Genomic DNA, 27954 nt, shown 5'->3' on the forward strand with positions numbered 1-27954 from the left:
TTTTTTGTCGAAGTAACCTCAGAAACTCTCCAACTTTTACCCTCAACGACAGAACACCCCTTTCTCTGCGCCGGTTGTCGTCTCCATTTGAACCCCCTCTTCGTGAGTTGTCTGCACTTTCACAGATAAAAAAAAAAATCTCAATACTGTTTCCTCTTGAGGCGTCCTGAAGGGAGCTAACCAGCGTTAGCATTGAGCTAGCATGACAACCATTAGAAGAACTGCCATCATCATCATCTTCATCTTCATCCTCCTCCCCTGTGGCTTTGCTAGCAGCAGGTAAGTTGCGACTTCGACTCGGGATAAGTTGTGCTCGCGTTGTCTCGTTTGGAAATCGAAAGGGACGCATTTTCGTGTGCTTTTTTCAGTCCAGCTTGTTGTGGGTTCAGATGAAAGTGTTGTCTCTGTTGTTGGTAAATGGCGCAGGGTCAGTGGGCTAAGCTATCGTTAGCAGCCTGTCAGCTAGCCTCGGTGTCTCTGTGTGTGCAGACACAGCTGTTTCTGATCTCACGGCATCGACACGGATGATTTTCTTTCTTTCTTTCTTTTTTTTTTTTTAAAAGCTGCTGCTGTTTTATCAGCTTCGTGTTTGGTCGTCTACATCTGAAGAAAAGCACATTCAGATAACATGTATCCGTCCTCTCTTCTCTGTGTGTGTCTGCGTTAATGTGACATCCAAACTTGATCTACACCATGAAACACAGCCTGTGACTATTTGAACGAGTGTGTTGTAAACAAATGTCAGTATACGATTCGCATTTGATCCCTCATAACTCGGATTACTGCTGGTGTTAACATGACTCATATATCCTCTGCCTCTTGTACTGTTTCATCTACTTAAAAATGTGCTTATATGTACAGATGAATTTGATGTGATCCATTTTTAATTGAAATATATTGTACCCTATTATATAACATTATACTGCATTATTCAATATTGTAATGATAATGATATATGTTCTTTATTGCACTTATTTACAGTATATATATTTCTATAGCTGCTCAGCATTTATATATTTGTCCAGTAACAGAGTTAATCCTTTCTATTGTGTCTGTAATATACTGTTTACTGTTTACTTATGGATGATAATTACTGAACATGCTCACCTTGAGACTCTCTCTGTACCTTTCTGCACTCTTTTTCATGTTTTTATTTATTTTAAAGTTCAGTTTTTATTTGTTGTTTTATTGTCGTTGTATAATGTTTCTGTAAAATACGAAGAGGTGCTGAACTATGGCCTGTTTCTTTGTCTGACGGGGCATATAGTGAGCGTGTATTTGGAGTAAAATGACACTCTGATGATGAAGTATTTCACACTCCTGTGTCTGTCTGTCCACTATCTTTCTCTCAGGTCTCCATCATGCTCTGCAGAGGTGAGCCCGCTGCCCCCGAACGGATGATGATCATCCCGTCAGCCTTCAACAGCTGTGTCATTCTCTCACGCCCACAGGAGCTCTCTCCCACTCCTGCAGGTTATTGCATTTTTGTTCTTCTCTCTCTCTGGTCAGATTTCACATTGAACTGTGCGTCATCTGTGTCCCTGTTTGGACTAATGAAGAGGTTGTTTTATTTGGTGACTACATCTGTTAGGCATGTGTGTGGCTGCAAAGCTTTACTGAGCTCCTCACATCATTAGCACAGAGACATTTTGACAGGTGGAGTTAACCCACGGTTTAAAAGGGTGGTGGTTAAACCCCAAAAATGCAAAAATCAAACTTTATGATGCCTTTTTTTATCATGCAGAAACAAGAAGTCAGCATCAACTTCAATCTGAGGAGTTTGTCACTGTTTGCACAATCAGACTTTGAATTGCCTTATATTATATTTAAATTCTTGTTGGATGGATGTACTTGCTTGGTTTTGATAAGTGCTGAGTGTTTAGTAACTAAAGTTTCAAGAATTTCACTTTTTTTAAAGATGAAATCCTCCGGGGTGAAAGTTCAAGCTTCAGTAAGATGTTCAGCATTTTATATTCAGGCCAGAAAATAGCTGAACAAAGCCATCCCATTTAGTTAACCTAGAGTGTTGTCCAATCGTTTGTCCTGAAGACGTAAATGGGTGACAAGCATCGGTAGTCTGTGACTCATGAGACAATTGGGACATTAACTGGTGGTTGAGTAGAAATGAAGTTGCAGAGCATTAAAAGAATTTTAAAAACAGCCGCTGAATATCTCACGATTTTGAAAGTTGGGAGTAAAACGCTGAAGCTACAACATGAAGATACTCAACTATGTAATCAACGTTGTCATAGATCGATATCCCCCCCCCCCCCCCCCCCCCCAAAAAAAAGTAATTATCAATTTTAATAACGTAATTACATCACCATTTTTTTCAGCTTGATTGGATTCTTATTTAAGATTGTAAATCTGTTTTAGTCTATAATAAGTGCTCTCTGGTGCTTTTCAGCTGTATATTCACAGAAACAAGAATCTCTGGGTGGCCAAATGTTGTAATGGAGTTAGCTGTCTGAACAAACATGGCCACCGTCACTTAGTAATCTATTTACGTTTCCTGCATGTTAATATTTTGTGCATTTAAATCATGTATCGTATGCACTCACATGTTAAAAGCAACTGTATCTATACATGTTAAAGATAAGGCAACAATAACAAAGTTGTTGAAAGCATTTAAATGTTGACTGGCAGCACCGTCTGACTCATCACCAGGGGAGAAGTGCCTTGTTTATAACACAAGGGGGCGCTATTTGCAAAACAACTGTACCCATTAAGCAGAACAATGCATTTTTTTAATCGTATCCAATTAAAACACGTTATAAGTGTTGTTGTTTTTTGTCCTCGCATGGCTAAAAAACCCCCCACCCTGACTCTGTTCATGAGAAGCAATAGTGTTAAGCACATACACAAGATCTATTTTAGTGCTGTGTTGCAGCAGACAGCCATTCACTTTTTTTTTTTCCTTCATCACTTTTTTCCACAAAGAGAATAAATGTGTTTTCGTGCGTCAGCATCAGCCTGGCGTTTTATAGGATGAGAACATCCCGAGCCGGGAGAACTTCGCATCCCTTCATCAGCATCCAGCATCTCGCCCCCACCGTCGGTACACCTCCCTCCTCCGTTCCTCCTCCCCCTGGTACCCCAAGGGTCTCGCGAGCGCGCACGCGTGCTAAACTGCGTGGGAATGGCTGTTGGTGAGATCGAGGGGGTTGGGCCGGCTCGGAGCGAGCGCTGAGCTGCATGAGTTTGTAATGTCCGCCATGTTGGCCATGGCGTATTGAACCGTGGAGGAACAGCGGAGCCTAGGAAATAAGAGACCGACAGAGAGCGACCGAGACCCGGGCCTGCCCGGCTCTGTTCGCGCTTCTACGCCTGCCCTCAATCGACCGGCTGACTCCTTGAGACCGTCACAGATTCATCCATGAGAACTCGAGGCAGACCTGCTATCATTCCTAGCAGATCGAATACATTTATGCTGCATCTTTTCATATAAAAAATGAGTAAATTGTCGTTTCGGGCACGGGCGCTGGATGCTAGTAAGCCTCTGCCCGTCTTCCGCTGCGAGGATTTGCCGGACCTGCACGAGTATGCCTCAATCAACCGGGCAGTGCCGCAGATGCCAACTGGGATGGAAAAGGAGGAGGAATCGGTATGTTTTTTTTAATTGCTACTCGTTTTTCGGTGGATCATTTTTGGCGGTGTTTTCACATCGTGGAGCGCCGCTATGTTGCCTGCGCCAGCTTGTGCAAAATGGCCGCCATGTCTGCTTTTTTTCGTTGCACACGACGAAGCTCGACGAATACTCAAAATTACGAGCCGATTCTACCACACGTGTGTTTGTTATGTGACAACGCTGCGATATTGGGTTCGTTAACCGGGTTGTGTCCATTTGTTTCACTTGAATTTGCGCCCGAAAGCACAAAGAAGTCACGTGACTTGTTTCGGCTCCACCATTTTGTTGACTTTCTCCTCGGTGAAGGCAAAGCGGGACAGGCCTTGAACGGCGTGCACGTTCCGTGAACGAACGCCAGGGGGAGACACCGAGGCCCTCCCTCCAAGCCCGTTTTGACAGCTTGGTGTTGCGTGATGACAGCTCCAGAGCCCGCCATGTGTGCTGCACACGGCGGAGAAAAGAAAAACAACATGCCGTCCATTATCTGATCATATTCACCTGCAAGAGTTGCTCAACAATAGTGAATCATGATGTGTTGTGACAGGCATGGTATGGTGATATCACATTCATGATTTCAGGATAACGTGTTTCGTTGCTGCATGCACGATAATGAGAGTTGTTAATGTATGGAGAAAGTGAGATTTTGGTGCTAATATTAAAATAATGACTCCAAAAGCATGCAGCAGATAGAGGCACCCTTCCTCTCAACGTAAAGCTTGTAATAGTAAACATTTGAATGTTTCGGTAATTTATTGTGTTCTATCTGAATACTGTTGTAAGCAGGATATAGATAAAGAGCTGATCTTTACTTTAGTTTTTTAGTTTCAATATTAAGGCTTCAGTTTTTTTTTGCTTTAAGCTGGTTTCTTAAACTTGGGCTGTTTGTTTCTCCTTTAAGAGCTTTTGACTTGCACACACTGATTTTTTTTTATTTAGACATTTAGTTTGTTTTTCATGCGATCTGCTTCATGTCCCCGTGTTGTGTGAAAGAGGTCTGTGTTGCACATTGTTACCCGCTTTAAAACCCCGTTTGAATATCCAAACGATGTGCATCGTGCTGTCCTGATACTAGGATTTTAAAAGTTGATACCTGCTTCAAGATCACAGCAACCCAAAATAGAACAACTTAATTATCAACACTGCAAGTCAACTTGACAATGTTTTTTTTTTTATTTTTTATTTTTTTTTAAATTAGATTTAGACTGCGAGTGTTTACCACCAATTTTTGATGGATTTGTTTCCTGTTTTTAGTGGTTTTCAATGCTATTGATTATAACATTGACTGATAACCCTTTCATTGGGCGTTATCTATTGATTTATTTATTTTTTTAAGCCATCTGAGTGCGTCTGGTTTAACTGCAAGCTCACTGGTTGAATCCAGTTAAGAGGTAAACAGTTTGACGCTCGTTAGTCAAACTGGACTTTGGTCGGCCTATCCCACCGTCCAACAGGTTTACTAACGTTGTCTTGGATCGTTTGTGGTCAGTTGAGAGTGACTCTGATTGCTGATCATCGAGGGGTAGAAGTTGCTTGTGTGTGTTTGTTTGATCCCCTCCCCGGCCAGAACTTCTCCCCGTCACCTCATCAGCGGGAGACCCTCTGTGAGACGCCGCAGCAGACACAGACGCAAGGAAAGCCCATTACAGGGCCCCTGCAAAGTCAGCAGAAATCCTGCTCTCTCTCTCTCTCCCCCCACCTACTGTACACACATACACACACACACACACACGCACAGCGGCATTACATAACAGAGTGACAGAAGAGATAAAGAGGACAGTTTTACTACAAGGCTGTGCTTAGCTCCCTGACCCACTTCCTGTCCAGCAACAAAGGAGCGTCGGCTGCGCTGTGAGGTGACTGAGTGACCGCGTGTTGACCCCAGGGATGTTTTTTTCCCCTGTGATCTTTGAAGGTTCATCTTTCTGAACGGAGCCACACCAGTTTTCCCATACAGACGGTTTTGTGGCTCGATTTTTTTTAATTCGGTGCAAACAATGAGTCGTCTCACCTTTTAGTCGTTACAGTGGAGACGACACGCGTTCATCATGTGTGGCTTTCAGCAGACACGGGAAGTATTTTTAGTTTTAAATCTTTACATTTCTTAGAGGCAGCACACAGTCGACGTTGTACTAAGCTGATGGGAACATTTAGTCCACTCGTCTGAACGCTGACATTCGTGGATCTGAACGGTCTGTCAGGCTCGTCGGGAATCCCAAAGACGACGGCTGCAGTCTGTGATGTCAGCACATCTAAAGATCGTCTCTCACTTACTGAGCTGCTCTAAATTATCGGGGAGGTTGTAGAAACCACCAAACACACACGATAGACACCAATTCTGTCTCAGACAAACATCTTATAAACACAACAAGGATAAAAGGCCTCGCAGTTTGAATTTCCATTGTGCATAAATAGTGCATGGCATGTTTCTGCTCCTGAGTTGTCACCTTGGTGTAATACGATGGTTTATTTGTTGGGGTTTGATCTCTCTTTGAATCGTCGACGGTAACATGTTTATTTATTTATTTATTTTTTGCGTCAGCTGTTGAGGAATACAAACGGATCCTGACTGCCGCTCCCTGCTCTTAACCCTGAAAGCGTGTATTTTAGACAGCGTGTGAGCCCCAGAGCTGCTCTCCCTCCTGAGCTGGAGAGAAGGAAAAGAAACACCTGCTGGAGGCCACTCTCTCGTCGCCATGGCGACTTTTATTGGAGTCATCTATTTTTCCTGGGGAACCTTAAATGGAAGGAACACGTGCTGTGTGGAAAAAAAAAGGATCTCTCATTTGTCTCTGCTGGATCTGCGTCTGTGGAGTCTGAGCGGCCTGTGAATGGGCTGCGTGGCCAGAACCAATAGAAACGAGGCAGAGCAGATGAAAACCCCCTTTAAGGTAGAGGTGTCAGTATTTATGCCCACATTACTTTCCTATTATATTGTTTCTTAAACATTTTTTTTATTGGAGTAGATGGCATACACAGCTCTGCATGGTCAGACCTTTTAAATCTGGACTTTTTCCAAAACGTCTACCTCTCATTTTTTTAGATAAAAACCAACAGTTGCCTGCCTTCCTGTATCCAGGAATACTTGTGCCTGTTTGCCATTCACAAAAGCCCATTTATCCCTGCTCACCCAGTTCCCCAGGAGAGGAAATCCCAGCCTGTGAACCGCGGCTGCGAGGATCACAGGCTGCCAACGATGGCGACGTCTTGAGGTCAAATGTAGCCCGGGGAGGCGCGCTGCAGTCTGGCTGATATCTCCTCTGCATGAGCGTGCCGAGGGGTCCGGTCTGGGCCCGGGCTCGGGTTTTTAATTGGATCCGTACTCTGGCTCTTCTTGAAGGTTCCCTTCACTCTCCAGGGCTCAGGGTTCATCAGCGTGTCAAGACAGCGGGGTTCACACAGGGCCGGTGTGTTTGACAAATCCTGTGCCGTGTCGGTGACGCTTTGGTTTAAAGATTTAAAAAAAGAGAGAGAGAGCTCCTCGGTGAAATAAGAAGGCGTCCTTGTGTGGAGCACAAACATGCAGCTGGCTGTTTGTTCTTCAGCGATGCTGTCTAGACGTTTAGATGATACATAATTCACATTTCAAGCTTTAAACCGCAATGACTCAACAGTTGGAGGAACACAAAGACCCGGCCTTCGATCCACTGCGAGGTCAGGCTGTCTGTGTCATTTTAAAACTGTATTGAAGTTGGGTAAATGACTGCTTTGGTTTCCTCCCACTCTGTGAAGTGAGTTTAATATCACAGCCTGTATGCGTGACCTCTCGATCCCAAACAGTGGCTGTTTATGTGAGCGTTGTCTTTTGGATGTAGACGCCAGAGAAAACCTTCATTCCCCTGTTTTACCTTTCAAACCGCTCTCCGTTTGAAGACGCTGTGATCACGGGACGCAAAGCCCTCTTCACTTCTGAAACGGCGAAACAAATAAAGGCTCACATGAAAGCGCTACAAAAAACGCTGGCAGTTTTGTGCGTTTGTGGGCAGCGACGAGAAAGAAAGAGGAAAAAATCAGTGTGAAAAGTTTGAACACGCTCGGCTGGTCAGTCTGCACACATTGGAACAATCGAGGCCAAATGTGGCACTTTGTTTTTGTCCCAAACCCCGTGGTGTGTGTGTGTGCGCGCCAACATGCTAAATTCAGCTGTGTTTAGAAGTAATGAGTCGGCTCAAGTTGATGACACATCTCTCCAGCGCTTGTGTGTTTACATCCCAAACTTTCTTTGGAGCCAGCAGTGGAGCAGCGGCTGACGGCTGTAGTCCCTGAAGGTGACGCTAACAAGAAGAATCTGGGTTTTTTTTCTTTGTGTTCTGCTGGTAGAGAAAGTGTCCGACACGGGGCCTGTTGATAAGCTTACCGGGTGGGTGGGTGTGTGGGGTGGGGGGCAGATGGTTCAGCTCTGGACACACGCTGCGCCCTTTCAATGCCAGCTCACAGCTCTCATACTCTTCTCCTGTTACTCCACGCAGAGCTGCTCAGGCTCTGGGATTATCCTTCCATATTCCCTGAGCCTCTCCAAACTCCCACGCCGGCGTGTTGGCACCCCCCCCCCCGCCCCAACCACGCGATACACTCGCATGGTTTTTAATGGTCATAGTTTTCGTGCCTTAATGAGCGCGGCGTTAAACACTGACCCAGATATTTGCAAATCCACGAACGAAAGTGTGGCTGTGAAAAGAAGCGTGCGATGTGCAAAAAAAAAAAAAATCCGAGTAGGAGCCTTGTTGGAGTACTTGTTAGAGCAGAGACGCTTCTCACTCCGTTTGGCTGGATTGGCCATCTGTTGCATCAACCGCTGAGAGCCCGGCCTTCAAAGACTGTGTACTCTCCAGGGTGAGCATGCATTCGTCATGAACCGCAAGGCCTTTGATGCACATTTTATTTAGAAGGCTGAAAGTGGGAGGCCTTTGAAATGCATTTGAATGTTTTGCAGAAAACATTTAATTTCTCCCAAATCCAATTTTTTTTTTTTGCCCCCATTTAACTGGATTCTGTGCATTTTACAAAGCCAACCTGTCATCAGAATATGTCTACATATATGATGAAGTAATGTCATTTAACCAAGAGGATAAGACGTAAATAGACAAGTTTTGATTGGACAAGATGTTGACATTTCCATCCCAGGGATTGGTTGGAAAGTTTTTATTAGTTTAACTTGTGACTTTCACAGCTGATGCTTCACACGCTCAATGAGAGCTGCAGCATGCCTTCATGTTCTTGTGCTAAACCGCCTGCAGTGCCATCACTGTCTCGGCTCAACTTTGAGTTAGTCTGAATCTCTTTCAGACGTCTCGGAGGACCAACAGAGCACGCTCGTGTCCTGCCGAGGAGCTGACCCTCGCCTCTTGTAGAACACCAACAAATAAATCAGGACACTAAAAAGTGATGTTTGTTTTCGGTTCATTCGGCTTTCTGTGCTGTGAAACCTGGACATTCGTATACTCCTGTTGTTTCTTTAAGGCTTACTGTGTGCATGTGGTGTTTTGTTTTTGACTGATGTGGGATGTTTTGGTGTGGGATCACATTTTGGTGACTCCAACAGATTACATAAAGTAAAGTGATCCTCAATGACTCATCACTTTGTTCAGCCAATAAGATGAGAACAACTTTTAGGTATTTCCTCTACGTGGGTCGAAGTGCACAAGTTCATTTTTTATTTTATTTTTTTGGTAAACTTCTTTATTTTCATTCAGACTCACTTTGAGACGCTCTCAGCGAGTGAAAGCAGTGAGTCATGGTCGTGTCGGCACGGCAACCCGTGGAGAGCTTTTAAAAAAAAAAAAAGAGATGTCATACCCTGTGAGTGAACCAGAACACCTGCTGATGCTCCCGAGTAAAACATCAACATCAATACAAGTCCTCCTCACACAGCTATGCTGTATGATCTCTCACATGATTCATAGCAGCTTGCTTTGATTCGACAAACCTACAAGAACAGCGGAAAAGGTCACTGCGACACGTTGAGATGAAAAGTTTTCAGAGAACACGCGACCGAGCTGCCCAGTGCTGAACTGTTCTCCATCCTCTCTGCACTCATTGGACAGATACTGACATGTAATCCACAGCACACAAACAGGAAATGGATTTTTTTTTTTTTAATTCCCCCCATGGATTCAGGTTTTATGATTGATTTGACTAAAGCTTGTGCAGAAGGCGCTCAGCTCTTTGTATTACTGTGTGCTACAGGTTGATGTTGGTAATCTTTAGTTCTGATTATTAGTCCTCCCCTCCTTTGTTTGATATCAGGAAACAACAAATGGAAAATGGAATAAATGATGCCAAAAGGTTGTCTCTCCCCCCCCCCCAAATTCATAAGGAACCTTTTTCATTTTGTCCTTTTTCGTTATGCCCTCGTGTGCACCATTCATCGCCCTCTGGTTAATGAATTAGACGTTCAGTCCACCGTGCTTACAGGAGCATGTCTCGTGGTGAAACATAATGCAATACATTAAATCAGGGGAAAAAATCTGTTTCAAATGTTACTTAAAGAAGTTCTGCTTCATGTGCAGCATGCACAGTGAGCCTGCAGGATTTTTCAGTGTGGAGTCTCATGTTTTATGCAGCAAAAAAAAAAAAATCCAAAAGGAGGGACTACGAAGGATCATGAATCAGATATCTAAGATAGATCCTTTAATTTAGTGCGGACACGCGAGCAGAGTCCGCGTTTCACCTGCTTGTAAACATGCACGCTATGCTGCCGTCACAGATCGTGCACAGAGACGAAGCGTGCACGCTTTTCCCATCTCCATGCTCATCTCTTGTTGCAAATTAAATTGCTGCTACACTTCACGGCGCTACTGTGCAGCTTTATTTATACTTTCAGTAGATCCACCTGCAGCGTTCATGAGACAAAGATGTCTGAGTCCTGGACAAACGCTGGTTTTAAAAAGCTGTTTTTTGCAAATCTATTTCAGTGTGTTTGTTTTGTTTACAAGTCATTAGAGTGTACAGCAAGTGAATCACTCATTTTAATTGACCAGTCTTTTTGTAAACACCTGCTTCTCTTGTCTCTCCTCCAGGAGCACCATCTCCAGCGGGCCATCTCGGCACAGCAGGTCTACGGCGAGAAGCGGGACAACATGGTTATCCCCGTCCCCGAGGCAGAGCGCAACATCACGCACTACGAGTCCCTCTACCCCGGGGAGTTCAAGATGCCAAAGCAGCTTATTCACATACAGCGTGAGTACCAGCAAGGTCGCTCGCCACCAGATTGTCCTCAGGGAGCTGTGTTGGTGGTCTGTCGGCCACGCGGCGGTGACGCTTCACCGCGCTGTCGTCTGGCGGCTTCAGAGGGTTTATGTTGCTGATTGGCAGTCGTGTGTGTGTGTGTGAACTGGGCTTTGTGCATCAGTGCGTTGTTATTGTGGCTGTAATGTCAGTGCAGCTGGCTGATTTATTAAAAAAAAAAAAAGTACCAAGAAAAAAAAAAGAGCAGGGATTCTGTGTGTGGAAACTAGAAATGACTTCCCTTGGTGCACGCTGACAGCTCTGCTTCCTGTATGTTATCACACATGTCATGTTTCGCTGCGTTGTCCCTCGAGGGTCTGAACAGTGACAAAACATGTCTGCCAGACAAAGAGTCTGCTCTCCAGCGGGGAGAGGAAACAGGGTCAGTGGGTCATCTGTGCGCCCGTGCTGTCAAAGAGTTCCAGCACGCTCCTTCACAAACATGGAATTTGGCAAACTCGCACAGGTGAAACGATGGCTTCGCAAACCAGAACTGAAAGAGCCGCATCTGCTTTCAAACACAGCAGTGTTACTGTTCACACATCCCTCTGTGCACATATTTTTACAAACATGTCACCTGTGCAAGCAGCCTGCAGACTGTCCTGAGTTGGTGTGCAGTCCTTTTAGTAAGTGTGGTTAGCTTGTTACTTTATTTATGTGGACAGAACAGCGTCAAAGGCAAAGACCTCGTTTGGTTTTTCCTGAATAATTAGTAGCCAGTTGTATCTTTCTTCAGCAGAGGTTACAGGCTCTGTTGGTGCTGGAATAAAAATGTCCATAAAGCTGCTCGTCTTTTGGTTCACTCGAGCTGAGCTCTACACACCAAATGACTCTGCCAGCAGCCTCATCTCCGAAACAACCCCCCCCCCCCCCCCCCCCCCCCACTATTACAAGCTAAAGACATGCCACCATGTTTACATTGTACCTGGAACTACGTCCCTGTCCGGATGTTATCAATACATTACCCAGCTCAGCTTGGGATCAACGTACGTCTGGTTTGTTTTCTGTTGTCGTTGATTTGTATGTGGATGGAGTGGCAAACAAAGCGCAGGCACAAAAGCCTGAAAACTGAACTAAAGCTTTCTGGCTGAGCGGCAGGTGCGAAGCCTTTCTCTGCGCCGATTGTTTCCTGCCATGATGCCAAATAAGATTTCCACTTGACGTCTCAGTTTTTCTAGATTGTTCTCCAGGAGGGAATGAGAAAAGGCTCTCTGGAGTCAGTTTGAAGTGTTTCTCGATAAATAGGAGAACAAACTTGATGAGCTCCCTGTAGCCTGAAGATGCACTGCAGACGGCTGAAGCAGAGGGACAGCTGTGGCAGGCAGTTTCTACAGATGCTCTGCACCTCTGTTTTTGATCCTTTTAATGCTTCTCACAGTGACAGTTCAGTAAATATTGTCAACAGCTGATGGATTCAAACTGACTGCTACTGTCCCATCTCACCCGACTAATCTGCAAGTGTCTGCGGAGTCTTCGGGGCCGTGGCTGCAGATTCTGGCCACACTTACCGATATGGCAAAAAAAAAAAAAAAAGCACAAAGCCTCAGGCAACGTTTGTGAGCAAGTGGCTGCTTTAGTTCCCCGTCTGGATGCTTGTTTTTATCCTGAAGCTCTGCTTCATTAAGTCAGTGGAGGCAAAGAAATAAACACGAGCACACTGCTTCTATCGTGAGAAAGAAGTTTGACAGCAGTCGTCTGATGATAAACACGTCTCAGACCCTGCAGCTCGTCTGTAATCATAACATAACAAGTTTTTATGTTATGATTGATTATATGGTGGAATATATTTGATCTGTAAACATTTTGTGTCATGAAGTCCAGCCAACATACCGAACCCACTAACTTTGCATACTTACTTTGCATCATATAAAAGTGGATTTTGTTAAACATGCAGACTTTGGTGTCATACACTTGGTCGTGCTCCTCTCGGCTGGTAGTGGGGGAAGTGCAAGGTTCAGACATTGTCCTTTTGAATGAAGGTGCCCATCTCTGTGGACTAACTGGTGCCTTCTCATGTCACAGCTTTCAGTTTGGACACGGAGCAGCCAGACTACGACCTGGATTCAGAGGACGAGACGTTTGTGAATAAGCTGAAGAAGAAGATGGAAATCACAGCCCTGCAGTTTGAAGAAATGATAGACCGGCTGGAGAAAGGAAGTGGCCAGCAGGTATTTGTGTGTGGGGGTGGGGGGGGGGGGGAAATGACCAGTTTTCAGTGAACTTTGCACAAACACATCTGAGTTAGAATAACACAAAATAAATCAAACCCGCTGAGTCAGATTGAACCTTGTACTAAAGTGAATAATATCCTGCTTCTTGTCACGGATCGTTATATGAAGTTGGTCATCGACTTAACCCCTTGACGCCTGTTGTCGCGAATTTGCATCAAACCGCTTCCGCTCCAAATGCAGCCAAAACCGCAGTCCGTATTCCTCCACATACCTCGGAAACTTTTGCAAGCATTAGTTTGTCATAGGACCAGTTGGAGACAGAACAACATCAGTTTGATGTGCTATTTTTACGCAATATCTGTTTATGTGCTGTTTCCTAATAAACGATCTCAACTTAATCTAGCATCAACTTGAAAGCAGAAACATGTTAAAAAATTAATTAAAAAATGTAATACTTGGAAACAAATTCAGGCGTCAAAGGGGTTAATCTAAATTTTCTATAACAGTTATGGAAAGCTGCTTTTCATCATCGTTTTTAATAACGCAGCTTTCTTAACTTGTGTTCGTGGTTGTTTAAAACATTGTCCTGTAGTCCCTGTATCTATTTCGCCCTCTGCACACTCTGACCAAATTTTTCTCTCCTCTCGTTGCCTTTGCAGCTCGTCAGCCTCCAGGAAGCCAAGCTGCTGCTGAAGGAGGACGACGAGCTGATCAAGGAGGTTTTCGACTACTGGAGCCGCAAGAGGAAAACGTGCAAGGGCGGCTCCCTCATCCCCAACGTCAAGCAGGAGAAGAGGGACGGCTCGAGCACCAGCGACCCCTACGTGGCCTTCCGTCGCCGGACGGAGAAGATGCAGACCAGGAAGGTAAGAATCTGGGAAGAAGAGGAGGCCACGTTGTTGAATTTGGCGAAGGAGTCTTTCAGCTATGGACCCATAAAGTTCTCTAATCTAATCCTGTTGTTTCAAATTGGTTAAAGAAGTGTCCTCCAGTCTTTTGACATTTTTAATGCTAATGCCTTACTTTCAATGCTTCAATCCAAAACCTGAAGAAGAATACAAATGTCTTACTTGTTAAGTCTGTAGATCTGCTGACATCGGTGTTACGATCCGAAAATAAAATTTTGAGAAACAAATTGAAAACCTCCACTTCACAAACTCCGTGTTTAAAAGCCTCGGCGTGCGAGGGAGCGCGTGTGACTCCGTGTCTGAATCTTTACCGCTCCGTTTTCAGAACCGGAAAAACGACGAGGCGTCGTACGAGAAGATGCTGAAGCTGCGCAGGGACCTGAGCCGAGCCGTCACCATCCTGGAGATGATCAAGAGGAGGGAGAAGAGCAAGAGAGAGCTGCTGCACCTCACACTGGAGATAGTGGAGAAGAGGTATGAAATGGGCCACGAGCTCCTCTGAACGACCCCGTTAGGGAAGCAGCCGGTATGATGCAGGAGATGGACGTCTATGCGTGATTGCAAATGTTCCCGAGCAGATGTATACTCGGGTAAGAAATCTCTCCCGGAGCGTCTTGGGATTGAAGTTTTAAAGCCGGATTGTTTAGTTTGAGAAAGTTGACAAAGTCAGTATGTCAGTGTTTCGAGCAGCTCTTGTTTGATTTACGCTTTAACTCGTTGAGTTACAGTCTCAGGTTTGAGGCTGTGAGGACGCGCGTCTTCACGATTGATGGTGTCGAGGAGCCGACCACATGTTTCTGTATAGTCGGGCTCTGCTGCTCGTGTTAATTGGGAGCATGGCTGTGCTTTATCAATTAGTAGATCAGCCTGTTTATTCAGTATGGCAGGAGCAAATGAGCTCTTTGACGTCTATAATCCTGCAAGAGTCTTACACCCACTCTGCTAGGAAGAACACAGGACATTACTTTGTTTTTGTATGATTTATTTTTTCCCCTTGCTATCTCTCCCCCCTCCCCTCCCTTCGCCGTCAAGCCCACGACCAGCCATCCAAACATGACGTTGGAATGAAATGAATTAGTTCTGAAAGCAGCCGTCACTGTGAGCTTAAATTGGAGCCTTCTCCTCGAAGTGCTTTTGATTTGTAGTGACATTTCAATTTCCTCTCGTTATCCCGGCCTGCTTTTCTGCCCGCACTTCAAAGCCAGTGTTTCCTCCCAGACTGGACCACTCTCCTCTCAGCTGTGATAGCGTCCCTGCCCCCTTCATGATACGATGCTGCGAGAGAGTGACCAAGGTGGACTGTGTGTGTGTGTGTGTGTGTGTGTGTGTGTGTGTGTGTGTGTGTGTGTGTGTGTGTGTGTGTGTGTGTGTGTGTGTGTGTGTGTGTGTGTGTGTGTGTGTGTGTGTGTGTGTGTGTGTGTGTGTGTGTGTGTGTGTGTGTGTGTGTGTGTGTGTGTGTGTGTGTGGTCTGACAGTTGTTTATTTTGTCCCGTTTCTATGCAAGGGTTATCATCCTTTGACCACAGCTGCACGATGTCGGAGATTCAGCTTTGTTGTATAAATCATATTTAATGCACATAATTCATTTTTTAAAATTCCTGCTGTTATTTGCCGTATACGTCTGGCACTGTTTGGGAGGCGACAGGTGGGGAAACAAAGTCGGGCAGTAGGAGAACAGACTTTGGATAGATTCCTGAATTGTCTCTTTTCTTTTTTCCCCATCAGGAATGTGATGCCAGACTTTGGCAGCGAGGTGATGGCAGAGGCCCTCGTTCAGCGAGCTCTTGTGAAGCCCGTCTACACGATCCCTCTCATCCCTCTGTCGAGCAGTAACCAGTACAGACACCAGGACCACTTGGATATGAAGGACTACAAGAAAGTAAGGCCGGCTGCATTCCCAACACGCTCTGGCTCCCTCATGATGGTGTAGGGACACAGATGGGGGGGGGGGGGGGGGGGATGACTTCCATCCTCCTGGCTCGTTATTTGTGTGGGAGTTTGAACACATCTGCAGAAGTGGCAGGAAAATGTTCTCGACTTCCAGTCAGTGGCCACATCGATGATGAATCAACGAGCTGTCGAATCTAGAAAGCTGCTCCTGATGATGAACGAGCGTAACGCTTGGCACTTTAAACGTCGACGTTCTTAAATGAAATAACATCGACGTCAGTGGGAGTGTGCTGCAGCTCTATGACGGAGAACCAACGTTACACTGAATCCTCGTCATTTAGCTTCTGTCTGTCTTTTGACTTTTCAGACAAGACGATGATTTATTTTTTTCCTTAGAAAACAGAAATTCAATAACAATTCTTCAAATCTCTCTAGATGGATAGAAATGGTTTTATATCATTTTGCCTGATCAGTCGGACTTTATTTTACAATTACTGGAACCGTTCTCACACCCATTATTTGAGTAGAAAACAGAAGTTCAGTGTTTTTGCTGTTTTACACGAAAAGTGTATCAAGTTTATTTTTGATCTTGTGTTTGAATCCTCATGACCTTGACTACTGAAAGAATCCCACCCCAAAACAAGCACGGCTATCATTAAGGGCATGTTGGCTCATTGCCTTAAGATCAGTTCCTCATTTTTCCTTTTGTAGCTCCAGTCACAGACAAACTGTCTCTGCTGTGAGTGTTAGCAGCTGTTTGGATCTGCTGAGGCTAAGTTGTTTGTTTCAGGTGCTGTGTTGGAGGCACACGTGAAGCATTGATTGGACACTGTTTTGCAGTGATCAGGGAGCCTTCAGCTCAACAACAGAGTTGACTTTAACATCACTTTATTTGTGCCTCATCATCAGGGTTCTGTCACTGCACGTTGCGCTCACGCTGCGTCGCCACACGCTCCCCATAATGTAGAACTTCATTACCCAGCACTCTTGTGAACTCTGTGTCACCTCTTCTCATTACAACTTCATTAGCTGCAGTGTCCAACAGCCCCCCCCCCCTCCCCCCAGCCCAGCAGGGACACAACTACTTCCTCCTTCCCCCCCCCCCCTCTCCACCAGCTGGTTGACTTTCCCCTTTTGTTTACAGGCAATCAGTTTTTGCTTTACCTCCAGCCCCTCCTCCCCCCGTGACTCTGCCCCTCGCTCACTCCATTGATTTGACACATCACCTCTCCACCATAGACTCCCTGCCTCTGTTTGCACGCCCCACGTCCAGGCGTCTGAATAGGATCTGACTAATCCTAGTGGAGTTGGAGTCTGTTCAGACAGGGAGGGGTCGTCCCACTGGGGGAAGTCCGGGTGATCTGGTGGCACGGGAGGGGGGATTGAGGAGAGGGGGAGGTGGGGCAGCAGCCATCTGGCAAGGCAGTGGCATCTGGCACACGCTGCCATCTGCATATCAATGCCTCCTTTACTCACTATTGTTTCTACACTCTTCCTCCTTGTGCGTCCAACACCAGAGCCGCACTCACTCGCAGTGGCCGCCCCTCTTTTTTGGATTACACAGACTGTTGTCTCAACATTAACCGCTGTGTCTCCTTCCCATCTTCATAGCCGGAGAAGACGGAGGCGGTGCGAACCAAAAGGAAATACGAAAAGAAACCCAAGATTCCCCCTCTGTCGGCACCTCCACATTCAGGACCATCAGTGTTCAATCCCAAGGACCTCAACCAGTACGACTTCCCCAGCTCCGACGAAGAACCCTACTCGCAGGTAAACAGATTTCACATTAGCAGCAAGGAAGAGGAAAGGCCGTCATTGGCAGGTGTGACACAGGCATTGGTTCTGTTCTCCAGAATTGATGAATGTATTTTGTTTTGTTTTTTTCGTTTAGATTCATTCAGGTTCCTCAGAGGCCGAGGAAGAGAACGACCCCGATGGCTGCTACGCGTTCAGGAGGAAGGCCGGCTGTCAATACTACGCTGTGAGTGCGCTCCTTTGACTTCAACGCCTCTATCATCGGTGCCATCACAAACACCCACCTGCTTCTTTTCACTCGTTTTCACCTGACTTCATGTCCGTTTTCTCTTTGCCTCTTTCAGCCTCAGCCGGAGCAGAGCCGTAACTGGCCGTGGGCGAGCCCGTCAGAGGGCGGGCTCGGCGACCCGCGCTTCCGCTACTGTCTGACCTCGCTGAACGTGCCGCGTCGATGCATCGGGCTCGCAAGGCGCCGTTTGGGCAGAGGTGGCAGGTGAGTTCAGTCTGGAAATTTGAGCGCTCAGATTAATCTGGAGAAGCAAAAACTGAAACGTTGTTTTGATAACTAGAATCTTTGATTGATTTATTTTTGTTTTTTTTCACCCTTAATTTCTCTGTGCATTAACCTAAAGAGATTCCACAAGCAACATTTACACAAATGAAACCTACGTATCTCGAAAATAATGAAAATCAGATAAACAAAGCAAATATAATAGCAGAACAAAACCCACCCTTCTAATAAAAAATGGCCCTTAAATAGTAGAAGTAGACCTGAACAAAAACAGTTACAACACTCGTCGTGTTGATGATTTCAGTTGTGAAGCTTTGAAACAACGCTGGTGTTGTAAAGATGAGTTATTGATCAGCATGTCCGCCAGGTGCTGCGTGCTTCCGTCGTTTCAGCAAACACAGCCGGAGGGGGGGGGGGGGAATGTTAGAAATGTGAAATCAAATATGTGTGCAGGAATGCTGCCAGCGCCGACGCCGAGCAGGTGAAGCCGAGCCAAGTGTTGTCTGTGTCCGCCGAGGCTGTTTACCATCGCAGCTCTTTGGCAGGTCACCAGCGATCATTTGGCGGGCACGTTCCATTATAAATATCAAGCTGGCTGCGTAGATGATGAACACGGCGGCACATGCACACACACACAGTTCGGGATTCACCTGCTCCTGTGGCTCACAGACGAATCTGGAAAAACTTCCGCTGAGTGTCAACAGAACGGTGTCCTGCAGCTCTGTCTGATATCTGCTCAGTAATTACACACACGGTTGGGTCAAGCGCACTGATTGGAGGAGGTAGCCGGAGGCTTGCCATGGCGCCGCCTGATGCAGAGGAGAGAGACGGTATCTGCCACACAGACGCACATGCGACGTGTTCCGCATCCGACGGCCCCGAGGGAGGCGGACGGAGCCCGCCGTCCGTCTCTCTGTCTCTGTCCTCTTCACTATGACGTGCACGTGTGACAGCGACATTCGATCACGTTAGAAAAACACGGAGCGCCATGTGATGGTTTGGACAGACGTGCAGCGCTGGGTCAGTCCCGTTGTTGTTCTTGGCCGCAGGTGGGACTCCACATCTGAGCGAGTATCTCCATGAAATCCTGTACAAACATGAGTCAGCGATTCCTGACGTCTTCACTTAATCCCTTGTATTTGTTTCCACCACAGTATTTGTTACCAAGCAGCAGTCGTGCTTTTTTTTTTTTTCAAACCAATGTTCAAAAACACGCATTGTTCAATTGCAGTTTTCTCTATTTTTCCTTTCGAAAACAGGAAATACATCATGAACATTATCTTCAATTTGTATTTCAAATAAACCGGCTCTTGCTCAGTTAGCAGCAGCAGCAGGCTAAGTTTAAAGTGGTGATACCTTCTGAGTGCTAAGGACTTAAATTAGCCGAATCTTCTGGATTTAACAAACGCATGCGGCCTCGTGAATCTCCAGCACGGCTGTAAAGTTTGAGTTTTCTTTGTTTTTCCTCAAGTCTTGTGTTCTGTACTTTCTGCAGCACTGCACGTATTTGTCCTGTTTGTGCAACACTCGGCTGTAATTGGAACCACTGGCCCAGTGGGCGTTGTAATTACATGGCTGCTATTCACAGAACTTGAGCAATACTCGGGTCGCGACCACAGGATGTTGATGTTGTCATGTACCGCTCATGATAACGTGACCTTTAGTGAGTCACCGAGGGAGATTTCTCATTCTGCTCTTTGCTTTTGTTTCCAGGAGCTTATTGGACCGAGCGCACACGGACATAGACGGCATCTGTCAGGGCTTGGACTCGGACCCTGAGCCCGAACCACTCTCCTCGCCACTTCCAAGGTCTCCGCTCCGCAACTCCAACGCCAGTACCTCAGAAACCAATACCTCGGACCCAGCCAGCTCCTCCCGCCCTCCGTCCTCCTCATCGCCCCTGACGCCATCATCGACACCCGTGGACCTCCGGCAGATTCTTTTGAACATTAAAGCGTGCCGCTGGAGGCACTTCAGACCACGGACGCTATCCCGTCACCCGCTGGGTGAAGGAGACTTGTCTCGCAGAGGATTTAGGGATTTAAGCCGGACCATGTCAGGACTAACTCGGACCCTGTCTGGAGGAGCCGCCTCGCAGAACCGCACCGGCCCAGCCCTCAACCCGGTCAACGGTGAGTCCGGGGGTTTCCTCCGCTGTGCTGCTCGCTGCTTTTTCTTTCGCCTCGTCAACATGTGACATCCTTAATTTGTACAGCTAAATATTGACTTTGGTCTGAGCAAAGAGTGGACCTTATCTTGTAGATTTATTGTGTTGTTAGTGAAAGTTTGTTGGCACGACCAGGAGCAGATTTTAATCTGGTTTCATTAAACGTCAGTCAACACGGTTTGGCATTCTGGCAGGAAGTGGAGAAAGTAAATTGACTGGAGCTGGGCGACCGTGTGTTCACTCCTGGCTGTGATTAAAGCACTAACTGAATCCTGCCTGAGCTTGAATTAAAAAATAGTTTGACGTTATTTTTCAGCAGCTGGTTGAAAGTTTGTGGTCGAAACCACAAGAAAATCTTGTGATTTTTTTTCCTCCTTATTTTCCCCCTTTTGTTCAGCTTATTTTTTATGGCAAAAAAAAAAATCAGTATGGCCCACGTAGCAAACTGAGGAAAGCCTGACTCTTTATTTTCCTTGATCATAATTCCGATAGTTATGATGTGTTGCTGGACGTTCGTTGCTTTCTTGTTTTTGTCCCTACAATCATTTTAGAGGAAGATAAACGGCGCTGTAATGATTCCATCTCCTCGGTGCGTGTTTGGAAAAAAGTGTTCAAAAGGACTGTTGGTCATATCGCCCGACGTGAAGAGGTTTTAATGGACATAGAAGGACGGCCTCGGAGCGTGTTGTTTGGATCCATAGTCCAGGATTCTTTGCCCGACTTCAGCGCGTCATCGTTCAGTACAGGAGACCAAATAATGAGCAGAATTGTCTTTGTATCAGGCATGCAGAGAGGACCGTAATGGAAAAATTTATTCATGCATAAAATGACATGAGGTGCTGTTGAATAATTGATTTTATGCATGTTAAAATGCCAATTTGAAAAGGTGGGCTCTGTGTTGATGAGCGGTCTGCTGCTTGTGATGAGACACCTCAAAGGTAGACGGGCCGGGGCTCCCCACGCTGCTGGTAAATCAGTCACTTCCTGTTTACAAACCTCTCTCCATATTATAATACATGAATTCCTGCTCCCTTGGCCGGGGGGGAAGTCAATTAGAGAGCGTGCTGTATAAATAGATGGAGACGAGCTCGACTGTGTCTGAACACATCGAGTCAGGAAGAGAAAATTATCTCCCAGAATATGGATCAGAAACGTCTTTGACTGGATTCACAGCTTGATTTGGTCTTTGTGGTTTCTGCTGGGTTTTTTTTTGTTGTTTTTTTAAGCATTTCTTCATATTAGCTGAACTGAACAAAGTGCTGATGAGACATTTGCTCAACATGTCTGTTTGTTGTCTTATTAAAAAAAACCGATGGTACGAAAGAAATGCCCTGAAACGAACTGAAGCTGTCGAGCTCTCCCCTCTGATCGATTCCTGTTTGTGGAGAAATAATGTTTCCACCTGTTTGTTCTGGGGGGGGGGGGGTCGTTGGTCGTGAGGGGGGCATTGTTTTGCTTTTTCAGATCTAATCTCAGCACACTGATTCAGAAATTCACTGTTTTCTTTGCATTTGTTTCTTGGTTGGAGCAGCTGAATTCTTGTCACAAAGCCCCCCTCACACACACAAAACCTAATCAAACTCTTAATTCAGCTGCTCTCCTCAGGGCCATCAGTAAAGGCTTTTTCATTAGTCGTCTGTCTTACTTCTTTCTTTCTGAATCCGCATGTGGACGTGCACTGCTGAGAAGAACAGTAACAACTCGCTCTTCTGTTACTCGTCCTGATCTTCTTTCTCCTTCTCATCAGTGGTGAACTGGAAGAAGGTGCGGCGTTTAATGGCTGCTTGTACTTTGTTCAGATACTAGTGCAGCAAAGGAGTGTTTCCTGAAAGACATGCTGATGCTCCGCGTGTCTCTTCTGCATGTGCGTTTAGTGTTTGTCAGAGAAGACGAGAAATGTGGCTTTAGTTCAAAGGTTGACAACGTGATGGTCAGAAACTTTTTGTTGTGAAGACTTTTGGAGCTTTTTTTTTTTCATTAAGAAAAGACAGCTGACAGGTGAAGAAATCAGGACGAGAGAGAGAGAGATAGTGGGGGCTGACATGCAGGATGGAGCCGCAGGCCGTCCCGCTGTCTCATACCAAGCCATAGTTGTGATTCCATTCTGAAGAGTCAATAAATCAAAATCAGATGCGTCCATGTTACTCCTGATTTGACCGACTCCACAGATCGTTGACGGCAGGTAGAAGTCCTTGTTGCAGTTACCTTGAGCTGCACAGTGAAGCTTCAGGAGTGTTTCCAGCATGTAGTCTCTGTTTGATAATTCTTCAAAGTGGACCTCGTTGCTTCTTTTCACCTCTCGCCCACATCAGCCCGACCCGGCCTCGTGTTATATAGTGCCTCTGCTGTTCTTTGGCTTACTCTATCTGAATGACCGTGAAGTGTGATTCCACTTTATTCGATTGTCCTGTCTGTGCTCGCGCCTCACTCGCTGCATTGTGTCGGCCATGATTTGAATGTCATCATCATCATCAGCAGGAAAAATAAGCTTCTGACAGCTGTCGTAAAAGTCTCTACAGACGAGACTTCTACTAGGCTTCATAAAGTTTTCAGCCTGCGACCCGTGATGCAACGCTACAGACTGAGGACCCCCATCGTCCCCCCATTTAGCGCTGCACACAAACTGCCAAACACAATGTCAGACCTTTCCAAACACTGAGGCAAGGCAAGTTTATCCATACAGCGCTGTTCAGACACGAGGCAAATCACAGTGCTTTACAGACAGAAAAACATGAAAACAAAGACGAAAGAAAGACATCATTAAAAGACTCTATAAGGTAACAACTTTTAAAAACTATTAACTAGAGATAAGAAAGGTAAGAAACACTCGAAGCCGAACACATGGAATCACTTGAACTTTTCGTTCTGTTTTCATTTTCCCAATAATTGATAAAATAAGCAATTTTAAGGAAGCTTGAGGACCCCCCCCCCCCCCCCCACTCTCTCTCTCTCCCTCCCTCCCCAACTGGCTTAGACAACCTAAACTGAACTGAAGGAATTACTTAAGTATTGAAGTGGCTTTAGTATTTTGTTTTCTGAATGAACTCCGAACATTTGTGTGTATGCTCGTGACTTTGTATTCTTTGAATCTCCAGAACTGTTGCAGCCTTTTAGCAGATTGCAGGGCTCTTATGAAAGTGTCGCCTTCAGTAGAATTACAGCAGCTAAATGACATTTGGCTTCTTGGGAAGTCTTTTTTTTTTTTCTTCGAATGCTTCATGACCCCGCAACGTGCAACTCAAATGTTTGAATTCCATTTAGTTTGTGTTGACTCTTCTTCTTGCTCTGAGAGGACGCGTCACCATAAAAGGGCAGGCTTTGATTGGTCGTGCAGACGGGTGAAATGGCGTTCTTTCTTGACGCTGCGCTTCCAGTCGATAGTCATGTGAGGATGGATGAAGGACTCCAGAGTTCTGCTTTCATTAGAAAATGTAACCTCATTGTAGTTTATAACCAGCAGCCACACAGATGTTCAAGTGTTTGCATGTTTACACCTCACCAATCTGTTGTAGTTTTTGAGGAGCCATGTGCACGTTATTATTAGAAAAAACATTTAAAAATCACTTTCCAGAAGTTTTCTCGTGTGAACGTGACCTCAAGCTGATTCAGTCGTAAACCAGAGCGCCCAGTAAAGCCTCCTGTCCTGACTCTGACCTGTTGCATCCTCTCCGTCCTGTCCGCAGTGTTCACGGCAGAGCAGTACCAGCAGCACCAGGAGCAGCTGGCACTCATGCAGAAGCAGCAGCTGGAGCAGAGCCAGCAGCAGCAGCAACAGAAACCGCAGAAACAGCAACATCAACAATCCAATAACACGGCAACAACTACCAACACACAGGTCAGCCAGGACCAACACACAACCTCAACTGCATACAAGATGTCGACGTATCCAAAGAATCAGATTCAGATCAATTTTTAGTCGTCTTCCTTTTCTGATTTGTGAAAGCTTTCTCGTTAAATAGGGCGCTGTGAGTTTTTTATTAGTTATTAATTTTTTATTAATGTAGATCTACTAATCTGGAAATTATTTAAAGTGTGAAGGTCAGTTCACACGTCCTGAGCAAACGGGACACGTCGTCATTCCCGCGAGCGTGTTCCTGTTTGGCAGCAGGAAGTGCTGAGCGCAGCACATTTTGTCTTTTGGCTCATGACTCTACCTGTTTTTTCCTTTTCATAACCAGGCACTTGGGTCCAAGACTCTGGACCAGGCCAGCGCCCAGTTTGCTGCTTCGGCCCTCATCACTACGGACCAACTGCTGACCTTCAAGCCCAAAGAGGAGCTGGTGCTGGCGAGTGGAGTCAACGGCGTCCTGGCAAGTGCAGGTGAGAGACGCATCTCTAACCTGAACATGAAAAGGAAGAGGACTTTTGTTTAAATTCAAACTTTTCAAACTATAAACTTGTGGGGTTATTTTTGTGTGTTCTGAATTCCCGACTCTGGTCGGGTGCTTTTACTCCATGTTGATTTTCAGGGGTGTTTCGATCCTTTTTTTCTTTGCATTGACGACAGCGTTCTCTTCCTCAGGTGTTTTCAAAGGCCTGCACCTCTCCAGCACCACCGCCACCCTCCACCAGACCAACCAGACGACACACACCACGGCCCCCGCCGCCCAGACTTTTCTCCAACCCTCCTCCATCGCCACCAACCCATCATCGGTCAACGCCATCCCCACCTCCCTCACCTCCACCCCCAGCGCCCACGCAGCGCTGGGGATCCTGGGATGCAGCCCCGCCAACGCCGCCGCCGCCCCCGCCACCACTCAGGTCCTCATCGGGAACAACATCTGTCTGAGCGTGCCATCGGCCGCCACCCTGGCCGGGCGCCACATTCCCCGGACCCTCGGCAGCGTGCCGCCCTCTGCCTTAAAGCTGTCTGCCACAACCAACATGCAGATGCCCAAAGTGTCCGGAGCATCACCCATGGATCTGGGCTCAAGGTGACACAAGCAGAGAAAGTTTGTTGCCATTTCTGACAAAAAAAAAAAAAAAAAAACTTAAAAAAAAAAAAAAGAACACGTGTTTAAAATATTTATTTTAACAACTTGAAATCATTTTTAACCTCTGATACTGAGATAAAAACTTATGAGAGACAGTATATTCAGTTTACTCTTGAATCAAGGGAACATGTTAAGTTTCCTGCGTGGCCAATCAGACCACATGTTGACTCCTTAGCTATCATCAAATCTATCTATAGGAACACTTCTATAAGTCTGACCCTCCTCTTTCAGCCCTTATAGATGAACTTTGAACTCATCAAACAAACTGGTTTAAGTACCGTAAATTCCGGACTATAAGCCGCTACTTTTTTATCACGTTTTGAACACAGCGGCTTTTACAAGGATGCGGCTTATTTATGGATTTATCTTGGGGGATAATGAGCTTCTGCCGCAAAAAAACATTTGACCTCGTCCCGTCGGATCTTAAAATCAGTCATTTTGCGCTTCATGCATGCACCCTCATCGTGGAAAACACACGGAGAAATGTATATGACGCAGCTTAAAAGCGATCGAGCTGGCTGTCAACGAAGGAAATAGAGCCGACACTGACGGCGACAACGAAAAAGAGACGGAGGAAGTGAGTAATGAAGTCATTCTGAGGCAGTGAATGGTTGGACTTTTTCTTGTGAATTGTATTACGGTAATCTTTTTCATCAGCCGTGTTACAGACACTGTTCGATAAAGGATTTCCAGAAGGCTTCGTATTTGTGGATGTTACCGGTAGCCTACATATTTAATAACTTATTTTTAGCCGGTGCGGCTTATATCCATGTGCGCTTAGTAATCCGGAATTTACGGTAATCAGTATTCATATTTACATCCACTTGAATCTCTCTGAAAGAGAAGCTGATCCCCTCCGAAGGAGAAGAAATCTAAGACAGTTGAAGATGCAGTTTGGACCCTTGCGATTAAAAACACGCTTACAGGAGTTGAAACGTTAAATCTTTTTTTTCTCCCCCCCCCCCTCCCTCTTTCTCCCACAGGGATAATCACGACGAAGACAAGCCAGCACTGAACAGTATAGCAGACAACACAGTGGCCATGGAGGTGACGTAGTAGCGGTGCGGCGAGGAGTCCGCTCATTAGGTGCTGTGCATCGTAGCATCGGGAATGCAAAAGGGACAGCAGGACTCTGACGCAGACGGACAGAACCAACGAGAGGCCGCGGCCGCTCGCTCGCAATTCTCATCTCTCATACTTTTTAAACTTATTTTTGTTTTGTTTTTTTTGTTACTGTTAAAAGTACAAGATCGACATGTGTAAATTATGAATATGGCAAATTAGTATCTGTACAGTAACTACATATTTGTAATATCCCCCTTGTATATATATTACTTGAATACAGAACTGTCCATTTGTGATGTTTTGCACTTGGGAGTCAACTTAAAGGAAAAAAAAAAAGATAGCCAAGTAACTTGTGGCGAGTGTGAGAGATGTGGGAGTTGTATAGACAAAGAGTTTTTATCACATCATGTGCATGGTGCGGAGCCTGCTGTTTTTATCTATTTATTGTGCTGTGTTTACAGTTTTTTTGTTTTCGGTTTGTTTTTGTTATTTTTTTTTTATTTGTACACTGTACCTTTGTTGGTTCCTGTGCTGTAGTAAATGTTAGGTAGCTACGGACTCCTGGGTATTTTTGTATATTGTGAACACAAAGCAGGTCCCCCACCCCCCACCCCCTTTCTTTTGGGTCCCTGTGCTTCTCTCTCTCTGTGGATCATGTGAACATCAATGGTGAAAGACAAACAGACCAGGAGAGCCAGGAGGAGGATGAAGAGGAGGAAGAGGGTGACTTTGGTTCACTGAAGGAGAGGTGCTCCTCTCTTCCTGGGAGCTTCCATTAACATTTTCCCAAACACAAGTAACAAAACAGGGATGAAGTCTCTTCCCAGAAGCCTTTTCTGCTTCTGATTTAAAGCACTATATTTTTTTTTTTTGTGATGTTTTTTTGTTCATGGTTTTGATAAATATCAATGCTGCTTTTGTATCTTTTTTTTTTTAAAGGGGTAGTCCTTCATTTTTTCATGCAAGCAGAGTCTCCCCTTTCTATTTGATTTATCCCACCAACATTTTTGTAAAAAAGAAAAATCAGTTATTTTTGTATTTTTTATTTCCTCGTTCTTGTGGTAATCTTGATTGTAAACTCTTTGTTTCTTGAAAGACTTCATTCTTTCTGTTCCTTTGTTACTTGGTCATGCATAGGTGATAAGGGAGGTGAATGGGCAGTAATCGCTGTACGTGTTTCATCATTCCAGTTTTTAAAAACAACAAAAAATGCTAACGAGAGGACGGAGGGAGGGATTATGAAAAAAAAAACACATGAGTTTTCTCCCCTCTTTCCCCCCTGTTTGTTTTTTCTTTTGATTTTCTTTTTTTCTTTGAAAAAAGAATCTCCAGACGGCTGCAAGGCCAAAAAACCACAAGTATTGGGTGCCTTCCTTTGGGGAATTTAATGTTCTCTCTTCTGTGAAGAGTTAGGCACAAAGGCAGCATTACTTAGTAGTGCCTCTCGTCTTTGTCTGAATTTGAATGCCCAGTCCAATGGCAGGATATATCCTTGAGGTTTACTTGTCCCACCTGGAGGCTGAAAAGACTAAAAAAAAAAAATATGTGACAGAACTCTCACTAAAATAAGACAATAAAGCCCAGGGCATTAAATGTGAACTGTTCGGACTCTCGTGTCTTTTCTACTCCTGTTTGTGTTTC

The 27954-nt window shown here is 45.4% G+C and overlaps 1 protein-coding gene across 2 annotated transcripts; it reads left to right on the top strand.

Moving 5' to 3' along the window:
- Positions 1 to 27912, top strand: LOC306834743 (enhancer of polycomb homolog 1-like). 2 transcript variants are annotated; one of them, XM_079360886.1, is made up of 15 exons: positions 1 to 279; positions 1353 to 1473; positions 10645 to 10804; positions 12875 to 13020; positions 13683 to 13889; positions 14257 to 14405; positions 15657 to 15810; positions 17433 to 17591; positions 17713 to 17802; positions 17921 to 18069; positions 19801 to 20219; positions 23938 to 24089; positions 24433 to 24574; positions 24777 to 25188; positions 26232 to 27912. In XM_079360886.1, the coding sequence occupies exons 3-15, from the start codon at positions 10705 to 10707 to the stop codon at positions 26302 to 26304; spliced, it is 2352 nt and encodes a 783-aa protein (XP_079217012.1). In that variant the 5' UTR covers positions 1 to 279; positions 1353 to 1473; positions 10645 to 10704; the 3' UTR covers positions 26305 to 27912. The 2 variants fall into 2 exon arrangements, with proteins under 2 accessions (XP_079217012.1, XP_079217011.1); XM_079360885.1 differs by lacking the exons at positions 1 to 279; positions 1353 to 1473 and adding an exon at positions 2974 to 3604.
- The last annotated feature ends 42 nt before the right edge of the window (positions 27913 to 27954 follow it).

The sequence above is a fragment of the Symphodus melops genome (assembly GCF_947650265.1).
Source record: "Symphodus melops genome assembly, chromosome: 14".
Classification (NCBI taxonomy): domain Eukaryota; kingdom Metazoa; phylum Chordata; class Actinopteri; order Labriformes; family Labridae; genus Symphodus; species Symphodus melops.